Raw genomic sequence first — 14,855 nt, 5'->3', positions numbered from 1 at the left:
GCCTGCCGACCGCCGAAGGCCTCCTGTGCTCGCCGGTCTGGCTGCTGTGTCCGCTTTCCTCCATGAGCACCTCCAGCGCCTTCCTGTGAGCATGCATGAGGTGACCCATGTGGGCCCGCCTGTTTGCAGAGGCTCTGAGTGCAGCCCGCAGCTGCTCCCGCTCAGGAGAGAGGCCAGGAGGCTCCTCTGTACCCGCCGAGCCCCCAGATGCTCTGAATGCACCCGTTCTCTCTGCTCCACTGGTTCAGGGGATGACCCCCACAGGGAGCACGGGGCACTTCGGTGGAGAGGGGAGAGGGAAGATGTCCCCTCCTGGCCTCCAGAGGCTTCTGCTGATCTTGCCCCTTGCAAGGGGCTCTGGCAGTGGTGGGTAGAAGCCAGGTCTGGGATTGCATCTGGAGACTATTCTGGGGCTAGAAGCATCAGGGACACCAGAATATCCCCACGGGAGCGGTTTGGGGGAGCAGGCAAGTGGGTCTCACTGCTGTATATGGAATGGGGGGTCAGAGCCAGGAGTTGCCTTCCCCGGGTGAGACAGGTGGCACCAGATGCGGGGCTGGGTCCAGAGGGTGGAGAACCTTCGCAAAACGCCCCTGGGGTTACTCCTGCTGTTCCTCTGGGAGAGAGGGACTGGCACAGACGCAGGGCGCAGGGGTTTGCTGACATAAATCAAGCCTCTGTGAGCACTGTTGCAAATCCTTTATAACCTCTCTGATTCTGTCCTTGGGAGAAAATGCTAGAAGCAGACTCCCTGGCTCGAAGGACATGAGCATTTCTTGCTTGGGGAAACTGAAACCCATTGACACGCCATGCCCTGGGGACCAGGATGGGGGTCTTGTGGCCTCTCTGCTTCCACACTGGGCTCTTGCCTCACTTGTTAGGTGACAGTCTATCTCACTTGTGTTCTGGCCACTGGCCTGTCATCCCTACCGTGCTGTTAAATGCCCCAACCGTACACGGCGACGTGTCTCGCGGGGTCTTAGTGTCCTGGGGGTGATTTATGAGAGCTCCGTGTGCATCAGGGACATCACGTCCGACCCCCCTTAGGGCCCGCGTTTTCCCTGCTCTGTTGTCCGTCGCGGAGTTTCCTGTGGTCAAACCTCTCGCTTTGCGGGGTCTGCTTCTGGTCCAAGAGCCCGGGAGGTACCTGGTTTGTCCTTCAGATTGTCGTGAGTCCCTGGTTCCTGAAACTCTGGAGCGCACGTGGAATGCGTTTTGGTGCTTGGCGGATGTTAGCTTCCCAGCGACTGCTTCTCACAGCCGCCGCTGCCCCAGTTCCATCTCTGACCAACCGGTCCCCCCGAAGCTCCGGGGCGCGGCCCGGGGTTCTTGCGACTTCGCACTCATGCCACCAGCCCCTCTGGCTGCTGCGTTATCACCATCCTTCCTGTTTCACAACACTCTGCCCTGGTTTTTGTTTCCCAGAACCTCTCAGCCGTTTTTAGGAACTTTATAGTCATTTTGGCAAATTCTGCTGGGGTCTTTGATGGATGTGTATTATGTTCTGAAGGGACAGAAAAGTGCGCCCCACAGTCATCCCTCTCTCTCGCCCTCCCTCTCCGGACCCCCCTCACCTCTTCCCCGCGCCTCTTGCTGGAGCTGCACTCGGCTGCACTCTGCAGGTCACCTGCTGGACTTGGTCTCTGCAGCATCGTCACTGCGAGCCCAGACCCCCCAACAGCTTGTCCTCACTCTACCTACAGCAGCCGGAGCCCAACTGCCGCCTCAGGGAAAGGAAGGACTCAACAGTTTCTTCCTCCGAAAGAGGGAGTCAGAACTTTCTCCTGCACCCAGTGGAAAGCACCCTGACTTTTGCTCTTTGACCCCAATAACTTTTGCCAAAAAGGGAAAAGAATCAGGCACTGTTCTACTCGTTGGTTGGTTTAGGGGCCATTTGGGTCACGATGGGCCCGAGTGTCACTTCACAATACCGCGAGCATCTCGGAATGGTTGGTTGACTCTTTTTTTTAAAGAACAAGAAACTTACTAGGAACTTCGGGTTCTACCTTTCTTGGAAGTCGTGAAGTTTTTTAATTGCGGCCGGCTGGAAGGAGGGAGGAATGGCACCACTTTTCTCACCGTTTTAGCTCCCCCTAGCGACACAGGCCCCAGCTCCAGCCTCGGGGCCAGAGAAGGCTCCAGAGCTCCGCTGGTCTGAGCCTGGTGCAAGGCCAGGAGTCAAGGGCACTTTGGCCGCAGCCTCTCCCCGGCATCACGCACTGCGATCTCCAGGTAATTACTAATGGAGGCGGGTCCTGACAGGATCAAAACCACCGGCAGCTTCCACAGCAGGTCCCGCCTGTTGTGTGGTGGGCCGCGCGGTGGGTATACAGTGTGTAGGTGGAGACACAGGGCTTACAAGCCAGCGATCATGAATGGTGTAGCGGGTGTCCACTGGGACGTGACAGCCTGCTGTGGGCCAGGCCAATTGCTGTCTCTGGTCCCAGGTGAGCCGTGGGTGCTCGGAGGCCGTCACCCAGTCTGGAGATGACCAGGGGCCCTGGGGTTCCTTCTCGCCCTCAGGGGCCACAGCACGCTGTTTGCTCCCTTGATGCACAAAGTCCCGAGTCATTGCCTCAGAGTTCAGACTAGAGAGTCCCCACAGAGGGGCAGCCTCCAGTGTCGCTGGGCCTGACCCCAGCTGGCCCAGTAGACGTTAATAAGGGAATGGGAACATTGCCTGTCCCCTCCCAGACCAGATAGAGCTCCTAGGGATGGCCCTGGCCTTTGCTGCCTCCTCCAGGCTGTCTTCAGCATCCCTGACTCCCGGAACTCCCGTCCTGAGGCCGCGTGGGGAATTAGGTAACAGAGTCAGGCAGCTGTGTTGATTCTAAAGCCCCTGCGAGCACATGGGGGACAGGGTGCTGAGGGAGCGAGCGGAGGCCTGAGGCAGGGGTGCACCCAGGATTAAGCCGTCAGCGCAGTCAGACATGGCCTGGGAGAAGCAAGAGGAAAGGAGGGCAGCTCCCACAGTCTGGTCAGTGCTGGGGTGCCGTGAGGGGCACAGACCAAGGGCACGGGTGTGAGCTGATGCCCTACAGCAAAGACCCACGGAAGGTTCTAGAATCACCACGACTACCCCAGTTTCCTCACCCCTTGATGAGTGATCTTTCCCCAACCCAATTTCAACCCCTCAGTGGATCCGCCTTGTTCATAGGGAGATACATAGAATCTCCTGGGACAGGCCCTAAGGCCCTTCCCGCCTAGTAGCATCTCTGGCCTCTGCGAGCATCTCCTGGTCCCGCAGCTCTGGGCATCCCCCTCCTGCACCACGTGCTCCGCAGCAGCGCAGAGTACTGCCTTCCCCAGCAGATGAAATGTTGGTAGATAAATGACATTTCTATTAACCTAATTTCCATCAGCGTAGGAAGGTTATGGGGAATATTCGAATCCTAATGCTTTATTTGGAAAGGATCCCAAACATCACGCCATCCGGAGTCCAAGTTCTGGGCAGATTCTCAGGACGTTCCTCTGAGCATCGTACTGGGGGTGGATGGAGACCTCACCGCCGAACGCCCACTCCCTCAGCAGCTGCAGGGGCCCCTGGAGGGGGAGCCCAGGTCCTGCCCTTGAGCAGCCCACACTCTGGGTGGAGAGAGAAGCCTGGCCTGGGCCCTGTAAGTGGGTGAGGCTGTCTGGGGTCAAGCCGTGCTGGCCAAGGGGGCTTCATACCTTCCAGAGCCCCACGTGGACGGCAGGCCTGCTGGGTGCGTAGACACCGGTGGTCCCCGGGGACGAGGGAGGCATCATTCCCACGTGTGTGAGTCAGCAGCCACATGGGGACAGGGTGTCCACACCCAGCCACCGGGCTGCTGGCAATACAGACAGAACTGTGGATTTGGAAGTGCTCCGACCCCGCGGTCTCTCCGCAGAGCCTGGCATCGCCTGTGTCTCTCCTTCCCAGCCAAGTTCTTCCCGAATTTGAGAACCTCCCTCCCTTCGTGTGTTGTCTCACCGCTGACTAGGGATGCCAGAAGTATGGGCAGAAGCTGACGGACTAGCTCCCTGGGCCCCGTGCACCCCTGCACTCACCACCCAGTGCGCCCCAGCGCCCATGGCCGGTCATGCTTCCTCCATCCTTCCGCCTGCGTCCCTCCACCCGCCAGTTCTGGAGCTCCTGCCAGACATCACACTCTTGTAAACGTCGTGTCACTTCATTCGGAACTATCTCTAGCATGCGGCCCTCAAAGAACTCTTCAAATACATATGTACGTGATTACATCAACTATGAAGTCGTTAGCTCATCTGGAAAAATGAACAACTATTTCTTCGCATAATGTAACATGCAGTCAGCACTCAGACCCCCGTGGGACTGCCGACCCCGTCTTCCATCCTGTCCTCCACTCATGACTCACAAGCTTCCGCCGCGTCTGCCTTTAGAACTGTCAGGCCCCTGAGCTCCTTGTTACCAAGTCCAGCAGCTGCTTCCCAGCCCTGCTCCTGACCCGGCCTTTGACTCTGACCAACTCCAGGCCCCATTTCTGTGGCATGACCCCCAGCTCCCAGGCTCTGCCTCCGCTCTCTCTCTGGCGCCGTTCACTCCCTTCTGTCCGTCTGCTCTCCTAGGATGGTTGCCTCATTCTTGCGCCCTTAGGTGCCTTCTGGACCCGCGCAATTCCTGAATTTTCTCCTCCATGTGCTCCGGGGGCCAATGCCTCCATGCATCTTCAAATTCCAGGCCGACCCTTGGGGGGCAGCCTTGACACCTTGCAATCCTCATGCCCACAGCCCATCAGCTGGTCACCATTTGTGAACTCACAGTCCCCGACATCAAATGCACTGTCACTTGCTCCTTTGTCACGGACCCCACCCTTCTTCAGGTGCCATCCGCTGTCTGCGTCCATGCAGCAGTCCCACAGCCGGTTTTCACAGCCGGGGCACCCCCCAGCTTCAGCCCAGCCATCTCCAAGTACGCCTGTGGCTTGCGGTGTTCAAAGATGAGCTGACACACGGATCATGGACCCTCAGTGTACCAGGTGCTACATCCTTGCGTTACTGACCCAGAGCAGGGTCCACAAATCGGGCCCATGGGTCAAATCCAGTGCCTGATTTTGTGAATGGAGTTTTATTGAGATGCCCATTCATTTACGTACTGTCTGTGACTAATTTGCCAAACAAAGGCAGCGTTGAGTCACTGTGACAGAGAACATGCGTCCCTCAAAATTTAAAACGCTACCCAGCCCTTCATGGGAAGCTCCCTGATGCCTGTCCTTGACAATCAGCGAGCCTCCCAGTTACGCAGACCCCAGTGCAAATCCAGCCCCTTCTGGGACAAACAACGTAAGCCCCTTCAGGCTCCGTTTTCTAAGGTGTGGAATGAGAACAGACATCCTCCCTGTATCATGAGTTTTGCAAATACAAACTGCATATGACGTGGTTGGTGAATTGGGGACTATGGTTTGCGCTGCACAGACCACCAGCGGTCCCAGTCCAGTCGTGGCCTGTGGGCCTGGGTCTTGCTCTGGCGGGAAACTCACTCTACAGACAAGGTATTCAGGCACAACTGAGCTGTGTCCTCTGCTTTGGGTCTCGCCCAGGGTGGCACGCAGGGCGGCTGTCTCATCTGAAGGCTGGACTGGGGAAGGAGCCATTTCTAAGCCCACTTGTGCTGGCAGGCCTCTGTTTTGTGGGCTGTTGGACAAAAGCCTCCCTGGGCTCCTTGCCATGGCGAGCCTCTGCAGGGGGTGTCTCCCTGCATGGCTGCTGGCTCCCTCGGTGCGGGAAAGGGCAGGAGAGAGGGCCAGCCAGACGGGCGCTAGCCGTGGGGAAGCACAGTCTCCTGGAAGCCAATCCTGGGGCCGCCGCCTACTGTGTCTGACACATTCTGCTGGTCAGAAGCACGTGCTCTCAGGAGGGGGTCACACAAGGGAGGGTGTGAGTACCAGGAGGGGGGACCATGGAGTGTCACCACCGTCAGCCATCAGGATGCTGGCATCCAAGGCTGTGGAAGGTAGAGTGTCAAGGACACACCTGTGCTACTCCTGGCCCACAAAGGAGGGACGGACGTTTAAACATGTCAGTGATGTGACTACTGACAGTCCCCACAGGGACACAGCCAAAGCAGGCCCAGGACACTGTCCACACCTGCTGAACAAATAAGCTTGGAGCAAGATCCTGTGTTCAGGCCGCCTTACAGACTGCCTCCTCCTTGCTGGCCGCCAAGTTGCATCCTCTCAAAACTTATTTCATTTCACCTCTGAGACCTGTTCAGTCTGGTCTTTTCTCCTGTTTTGCAAAAGAAACTGAGGCTCAGAGATTGAACCGTGTCCCAAGTCCCACAGGCTGAGCCCAGATCCTAAATTCACCATCCAGGCCTTTGTCCATGACCTTCCACCTGCAGCCTCATAGCCTGGAGTCCATGACACGGACTGTTTTTGAAGACAGTTTTAGGGACCTGCTTCCCGATTTTGCTTGTTAAGCTTCCTGAGAGTTGTGTTAGTTCCCACTCAGCACTGAGGGGATTGGAGGAAAGACAGGCATTTGAGCTCAAGTGAGGGGCTCAGGCTGAGTGAGATGGGGCTGGGCTGCAGCGGCTGCTCCAGGAACCCAGAAACGTGGCCTTGAATCCCCCGCCCTCCCCCACGCATTGTGCTGGACGCCGGGCTGCCTGGCATCGAGTGCAGTGTGAATCGATTCCCGGGGCCAGGCCCTTCTCAGTCTTCCCGTGCACGAAAGGCAGTGATGAGAGCCTGCCTCCTGGGGTTATGGGGGTGAGGCAAACCCAGACAAAAGGCTTGCACACGCACCCCCGCGCCGCCCTCAGCACCATGGTCATACCCCACTGCTGGGCCACCATGATTCCAGCAGCTGCAGACTAGAGCAGAGCACACTCTTCAAAAGGCCCTGCAGGCTTCTGGTGAGCAGGGGCTTCTGCTTGAGAAAAGGGTGATCCGTGTCTTTTGTGTTCATTACAGATTTATAAAACACGATCTCCTCACTTTGAATTCTGTTGTAGGCTTTTTTAAACATCACAGTACGATGTCGAACTGAGCACTCGTTTACAGACCTGGAGTTTCTCTGGGCGGCCCAGGCAGCTGCCTGGCCTCCTGCAGGGCCCCGGGCATTGGACTTGCCATGGGGTGACAACAGTGACTCTCCTATCTTCCTTCTGGGGACCGTGCCCCTGCCCCAGAAGTGCACGAAGCTTTTGTGTTTCCGGGCTCGGCTCACCTTTTGAGATTCTGCTCCTTTCCCACGTTCCTGCACTGAGTCATTGTTCCGTCTCCAGTCTTGACTTGCCCCCCACTGAGCTGAAGAACTATGATCCGGTTAAGCCTCCTTTCTGTATTGCAAAGGCCCCAGAGATTAGATAATTACGTAGAGCAGGAGTCTGTCTCCAGGTATCCTGGCCGAGAGGAACAAATTGTATTGGCAGAGTTTGCCGAGAAGGTAAACTACGTTAGAGAATTCTATTTCCTGTTTGCTTCGACAGGAAATCAGAGAGCGGGTTTGGCCAGAAAAATGGTGATGTAGTTAAAGGGAACTGATGAATGTGTATTATTATATCAAACAAATACCTGTCTCGTTATATTGAAATGTTAACGGTGATCCTCAAGGTACCAGTTAAAAAAATTGTTCTACCCAAACAATAAATCCCTGGGTTACAGAAAGTGAAAGAAAACTACCATAGCTTAGCATGGACTAGCATAATCTAACATGACTTAGCATGATCTAACATGATCTAGCCTGGTCTAACACGGACTAGCATAGTCTAACATGACTTAGCATGATCTAGCATGGCCAACATGGCCCGATATGATCTAGCATGGACTAGCATGATCTGGCATGGCCTAGCATGGTCTAATATGATCTAGAATGGCTTAGCATGATCTAACATGATCTGGCAAGGCCTAGCAATGACCTAGGATGATCTAGCATGGCCTAGCATAGTCTAACATAATCTAAAATGCTAGCACAACCTAGCATGATCTAGCCTGACCTAGCATGGTCTAATATGATCTAACATGACCTAGCATGGACTAGCATGATCTGACATGATCTAGCATGGTCTAATGTGACCTAGCATGGTATAACATGACCTAGCATGACTCAGCATGATCTAGCATGGTCTGACATGGCCTAGCATGGTTCAACACTGGCAGATGCCCAGCACGGCCCCTGGTGCCACTGGCACCCAGATGATCATCTGTCCGATGTGACCCCAGCAGATACCCTATCCTGTTGCCCTTCCCATTCCTGTCCCTTATGTGGCCCTCGCTTCCTTGGCCCATAGTCACATGTTGAATCCTCCCCATTATTGAAAGACACCCTTTTCCAGGAAAGACCCCGTGTCCCCCAGCCAGAAATGACTTCTCATGGCTCTTTGAACCTGTCCTCCCATTACACACTCTATCATGATTACTGCGATTTCTCTCTCTTGTTACACGTGTTGCTGCATTTTGTGTCCACCCACCCTCAGTGCCAAGCCTAGGGCCTGGGGGATACTCAGGAAAATGTCGGCACATTACACTGTGGCGACAACCAGTCACCTAGTCCCAGCGGCTTAATCACCACCAGCCATTTCTCTCTCACGTTCCCTGTCCTCCTCGGCCAACTGTGTCTCTCCTGCTTCCTGTCGTCTTCTCCCCAAGACACAGACTGAGGAGTCAGTCCCCGCAGGGGAGCTGCTGCTCAGGTGGTAGCAGGGAAAGGGGAGATAGAAGGCCAGGGACCTTCTGGAAGCTTCTGCTGGGAGGTGGCCTGGGTCACTCCTGCCCCCATGTCCCTCCTGCTACCCTATCATTGACTACATTGGGGTCAGAGGGGGAGACATGTGATCCCCTCAGGAGGGAGACATCACAGGCCACAGCACCCTTCCTCAGAGGCAGTGGGTAGTTTGAATGGGTAGGTGAGTCTGCATAGCTAAATCCTGCAGGATAGAACCCTTCCCTGACTCTCTCAAGTAGGCAACCACTATCATCTCTTTTTCTCCATGGTGAGAGCACGGGGGGTCCTATCCAGCAGCCGGATCTTATAGTGGAAGTTCTTAAATGCTGACAAAGGAGGGTCTACAGCTCAGGCCTGAGGAGCGACCAGATCCACTCAGGACCTGGTGGACACAGAGTTAAGCAGCCGTGAGCCAGTGCTTTCCTCTCACCAGCAAGTTAAGACTGAGCCGGGCACAGCCACGTGGTTCCGGCAGCTGTTGGCTGGGCACTCTGGGGCAGCACGTCAGCCCGGTGGTCATGTGAGGTGGACAGAGTGCTGCCCTTCCTGCTCTGGGGAGCTTGCATGCAGGGCCTCCCTATGCAGTCACCCAGAACCCCAGAAAATTCCAGAACCTTTCAGGTGCAGGAGCCTATAAGGGCCCCAAAGTTCCTCCGTTGCTTCCACTGTGATCTCGCTCTTTCTGTGGCCTCTGTGGCCAGGGTAGCAGGGGCCACCCCCCCCCCCCCGCCAGAGGCCCAGCTCCCAGCGGCCCGGCGGGATCGTCAGCCCTGATGCAAGTTGTCCCCTTTGCAAGCCAGCTCTCAGGGCTGCTTGTGGGCAGTCTGTGTCTCAGCATGTCCTAGAGACTGCTGTGCGAAAATGCTCTTTAGCCCTGATTTCATGCATGTTAAGAAAGCATCCAGGTCTAATTTCTGTGTTTACCGTACAGCACAGGCACGAATTGGGGAGAAGGCAGGCAAGGGATCCCCGGGCGTTCCATCAGCGCCTCCCCATCCCCCCGCACACATGCAACGACCAACAAGCACTATATCTGGGGTTGTAAATAGCAGAGCCTCCCTAAGTCGGGTCGTCCTGCTGGCACGGAGACTCAAATGCTTTCGGGAGCCAAGGAAATAATGCCTCAAAACTGACATGCTCCGCTCTGTGTGTACACACATTTCTCTCTTCCCTGCTCATGTCGTCATCAAAAAAGTCCTTGTTCCCCGCAGCATTTTTATGGCACAAAAGCTCTGGGCTGCGGGAGAACTGGTGGGCACATCAGAGCAGCTCAGCTTGGGGACAGCAGTGCGTGCAGCTTGGCTGCCTTGCACGAGATGGTGGGTGGGTTTTGGCCAGCATGTGACAACCCCAGCCAAGATACACATGGCCCTTGAGTTCTGGGAGCCGCCTCGAGCCCCGTTTCTGTGGACCTCCACGTCCAGAGAACAGTCGAAAGCCCGGGCTTTGGGAAGGAGACCCCGGGGTGGGGGCAGGGGGCCTCACACAGAAGGTTCTAACCCACTGCCAGGGTAATGGCCATGCTCAATTTTGCCTTTCACGTTTTAATTGTACAACAGTAATTTTGCGATAGAGTTGCCGATGGCAAACATGCAAAAGACATTAACTTTATTTATGTTTTGGATTATTAATGTGGCTGTTAAAATTCCTCCAGTTAGTTTTGATTGAATTGTTTTTTTGTGTGATTCTGTTGTTTAATGGAGCGGTAAATAAGAATTTCTGATAATGAGGTCGAGCATCTGTCACAACAACCTGGTGTGGGTTATTAACATTTCCATTAACGGCAGGGTGGGCAGCGATAATTCGGGAGCCGCACAGTTAGAACAAAATAAATAGTCGGTGTCAGGCTGAGTGGGTGTTAATTACTATTTTATTCTACACTGGGGGGGTGGGGAACAGGGTGACTCTCGAAGGTCGTTCTCTCCCGAGAGCATGTGTGCGGGGCCATCGCCCTCGGACAGCAGCTGTTGTGTCGTCTCCGCGCATGGCCCGGAAATATTCCTGGGCCCACAGGTCGAGGCCCCCAGACAGTTCCTGGGGCCCCGCGGTCCAGCCCAGCACAGACCCGCTGGGGCGGCGCACTGGCAGGCAGGACAAGGGAGTAGCTCCCGGGGGGGGGCGGCAGAGAGTGGCCCATCACGCAAGGAATTCAGAAACGGCGCAGAGCTCGCGGACGCAAAGGAGACAGGCTCTGCATGTACGCACGTGCTCTCTGCACTCTCCCAGCTTCCCAGGGGCCGACGGCTGCAGTGTCCTCCCCACCTCACCAGGCACAGTGTGGCCCTCGGGGCGGGAGGACCAGGTCCTCAGTGTTGGAACCTTAAGGGCCCTCGAGGCAGGGGCACTGGGAGCAGGGCAGTCTGTGCTCCTGACTCCATTAGGGGCAGCCCTGCGTCTGCAGCCCCGGGGGAACAGGCCCCAAGCATAAGATTTCTGGGATGGGCACGCGGATGCCTTAGTCTCTCCTTGTTCCATCCAAAACGCAGTGCCTCTCTCCATTGCTAATGTGGCGACACAGACCCGAGGCCTACAGGACCTGCTGCTCACTCAGCAACAGGGCCCGAAACACCCCCATGGAGCCCCAGTTGGTGCTAAAACTGCAGATTCTCCCACACGTGTCACACCTTGACGTCCCAGCAGCCCTTAGCCCAGCCTGCCAGCACCACCCCGCGTCCCACTCCCGAGGCACGCAGATGAGCAGATCATACCCTTGTTTATGAACACTCTGCCAACTGTGTCTCAATAGAATCCGTTTCCTTTGTAATTGTCCAGACTGTATTTTATGCATCTCTAAACGTGATTCTGGGAACGTTTTGCAGGGTTCCCTGGCATAAAAGCTGGACGGCGTGGGCAGGCTCTCAGGCAGCCCCCTCTAGACTTAGGGGCCCTGCACATGTCAGCAGATGCCTCAGCTTCTGTCCTGTGCTGCTCTCTCCTCAGCCCCGGCCATGGCTCCACAGAACATCCAGGTAACCCCACTCACGGCCAGCCAGCTGGAGGTCTCATGGGACCCACCGCCACCGGAAAGCCAGAACGGGAACATCCAGGGCTACAAGGCAATGCTCTCTTGCGTGGTTTGACTCTTCCTTCCAGGTCACTTGTAGGCCAGGATAAGTGGCCTCAATCCCCAGAGCTCCCGAGTGCTTTGCTGGAACCCCGGCCCACACTCCATGTCTTTCTGGCAGACATACAGCTGACTGTCCACCCAGAAGGCCACAGGCGATCCTGAGCAGCTGGAACAGGCTTAGCCTGACCTTGCCTTTTGGGCTCAGGGGTGGGGGTCTGGTGCCCTGCACAGCTGGCTTGTGCCCAGCAGCCCCTCCCTCCCAGGCCCAGCCAGGAACCCTTCCAGCTCCTGCACCCACTCTGGGAGCCTCCAATATCTCTGCTGAGAGTAAAACGGAATGGCCTAAAGAAGAGCAGGTTTTCCAGCCCAGCTCTGCCCCTTGGGTTTCTACTGGATATTTCGTGAGGTCTGGGGAAGACCCCAAGAAGTTACATTTCTCACGCGTTCCCTGGGGATTCCTAGGAAGCCCACTTTGAGAACCACCGCAGTCAACTCAGGATTCCACATTAGCTGAACGTTTCAGATGTGGGGCAAAAGAAAGGCAGCGGGCCGATGGGTGATACACAGAGCAGTTTCATCTGGCGGGCAGGAAGCTCCCCACGCCCGTCTGCAAGTCCACTCTGTGCAGAGAACTCAGAAGAACCAGCTAGAGCGCCCCAAAGAAAGCAGCCCCGAGCTTTCCCTGGCAAACCCCCCCAGAGCCTCCCCTCTGCCAGCCCAGCTCGGTCAGCCTTCGGCTTCTGTGGGCCAGCCTGCCCTGACGACTATTGGGCCAATTAAATGTCCATTTAAAAATGATTTTTGTCAGTGTTTGATGAAAATAAATACCTTCCTCCACGGCAGGGCAGTTACAGTGATGAATGAGGTAATGCGAAGTCCTGTGAGCTTGGAGGCAAGATGCTATTTATGTATGTCCAAAATATGTTTTCTAATTTCCTTAATGATAAAGACATTGAACTTGGTTATTGATCTCAAGTTAGTAAGGCCTGACCAAGTGTAGGCTCCGATGTGCGCAGTTGGGAGAGCAGCTGGGCCGAGTCGGCAGTGCCCGCGGTCAGTGTACGTGCCCACGCGGGAGGCACTCCCTGGCTCTCTGCAGCCAGCTGCCTTGTGGGCCAGCGGCTCTAAAGGCCTGGCTGGGTTTCAGCCCACGGAGCCAAGGTGGATCCATGAATGGGTGTTGTTTTTGGGCAGCCGGGCTGGCGCTGGCACGGGGCGGTGGTCCTCGGCCAGTTGTCCAGGGAAGCAATCCTAGACACCTCGTCCAGCCATTCTACTCAGGCTTCTACTCGCCTGGGAGCACATATGAGCTGGGGGAGGGGAAATACATCTGGGAGAAGCATGGGGCCTCCCCACAGTGCTGAGCCCACCTGGTTTCTCCCCGGGCTATTTTCATGCCACACGGATTGAAGACTTACGTGTCGGCCTGCCATGGGAGAACAGGGCTGAGGCTCGGGTTCTTTGCACAGGCTGGAGCGGGGACGGATACGGTCAGTCTCCTCCTGTCCAGAAGACTGAGGAATGGGGCAGAGACCATAAACAAAAGCACCCAGCTCTGGAAGGGGGAAGGTATTCACAGGGAGCTGGAGGAAAGAACCACTTCCGTGTTCAGTCAGGCAAAGCTCCAAGTCTGGAAGGACAACTCAGAAACACAAATTACTGGCTTCCCAAACTGTAGTAGCAGCTGAGGAACCTCTGCCTGACCCTGGCTCAGACCTCCCTCTCCTGTGCTCTTTGCCTTCCCAGCCACAGCGTGGCCCCACCCAGGGGCTTTGGGCTCAGGCCCACAGTCCTGCCTACTGGGCTTGCCACTTCCCCTACGAGCTCCAAAACTGGGCTGCCACCCCATCCCCACGGCCTGCCTCCAACCTCTGGCTCTTTCCAACAGGTTTACTACTGGGAGGCAGACAGCCAGAATGAAACAGAGAAGATGAAGGTCCTGTTCCTGCCGGAGACCGTGCTGAAGCTGAAGAACCTGACCAGCCACACCCAGTACCTGGTCAGCATCTCTGCCTTCAACGCAGCGGGAGACGGGCCGCAGAGTGACCCCCGGCAGGGGCGCACCCATCAGGCCGGTAGGAGCGCAATGTGTTTCCTTCCCCCAGGCTTCCAGTGGGCACCCCTCTGCCCCCGAACCTGTAGTCGCCCCCGAACCCAGCTGAAACAGCGGGCCCCACTCTGTCCCCACGGCTCTCTGCTCTGCCTGTCCTGTAACACGCAGCTGTGTGTTGGGCCCTTTCTGGAGAGGCAGGCCTGGGCTCAGTTCATCTCCTTCCCCCAGGGCCTGGCCTCCACCTGCTGTGTGGCGGCCCCCAGTACCACTGAGAGGGCTGCGAGTGGTGTGTGTTCTCCCTGTGACCCTCCTGGATGGCGGAGGGCAGACAGACTCTGCGCCCATACCCAGGCTTCCATCAGGTTCCCTCAGGGAGCTTCTTACTGGAGTCTTGGCCCTGGCACGTCCACACTGCTGGGACCCAGCGCCTGTGCACAGAGCCCAGGCCACAGTATCAGATGCTCCCCAGGTTTCCAGGCCACAGACCACTGGAAACGGCTCCTGCCACCTTCCAGACTCCTGCTACCAGCCGGGCCCAAGAGCTCTGTGCGGCCGGGGGTCACCCTGCCTGCTGTCCTGTCCCCACACACAGAGTGTTTCCAGCCTCATTCTCCCACGCCTCTCAGCTTCCCAAGCAGCCTGGAGAACTTAAGAAGTGGTCAGGAATTCCCAGGGAATGCAGCTGGCCTTGGGGATCTCTGAGAGGTGCTTGGTGTGTGGGACCCAGGAAATGTAAGGCCAGGAGAGCCAGGGAGACCCGTCCTGCTCAGGGCTCCCAGCAGTCCATGCGCTCAGCCAGTGAACCCCACCAGGTGCTTCATCTCCTGGAGATGGGGGCTCCTGAGCATCATGTGTCCTTCCATGAGATGACTGACCAATGGACAAGGGCTGCTTCCTGGGGGCCTCAGCCAGCAGCCGGGAGGGGCCGTTTCTGGAATCCAAGCTGGGTCACCTGTTACTCCCCAGGGTACCGAGGACTTGGCAGGTCACAGGTGACTGGCGGGAGCGCAGCCGAGAGGACATGTGCTGATTCTGGGGATCAGTCTGGACCCCAACACCCCCCACGGA

General features: G+C 56.6%; 1 protein-coding gene across 3 annotated transcripts in view; it reads left to right on the top strand.

Annotated features, from left to right (window-relative positions):
- The window catches only part of SDK1 (sidekick cell adhesion molecule 1), a 919,871-nt gene that overhangs the window by 865,140 nt on the left and 39,876 nt on the right, over positions 1 to 14,855 (top strand). For all 3 annotated transcript variants that reach the window (XM_045993982.1, XM_045993985.1, XM_045993983.1), the window contains 2 exons: positions 11,608 to 11,723; positions 13,623 to 13,809. In XM_045993982.1, coding sequence (XP_045849938.1) covers positions 11,608 to 11,723; positions 13,623 to 13,809 — 303 coding nt within the window. The remainder of the gene's footprint in view (positions 1 to 11,607; positions 11,724 to 13,622; positions 13,810 to 14,855) is intronic.

The sequence above is a fragment of the Meles meles genome, chromosome 21, assembly GCF_922984935.1.
Source record: "Meles meles chromosome 21, mMelMel3.1 paternal haplotype, whole genome shotgun sequence".
Lineage (NCBI taxonomy): Eukaryota > Metazoa > Chordata > Mammalia > Carnivora > Mustelidae > Meles > Meles meles.
Note: the sequence above shows the minus strand (reverse complement) of the source record. Positions and strands in the feature narration are given on the sequence as shown.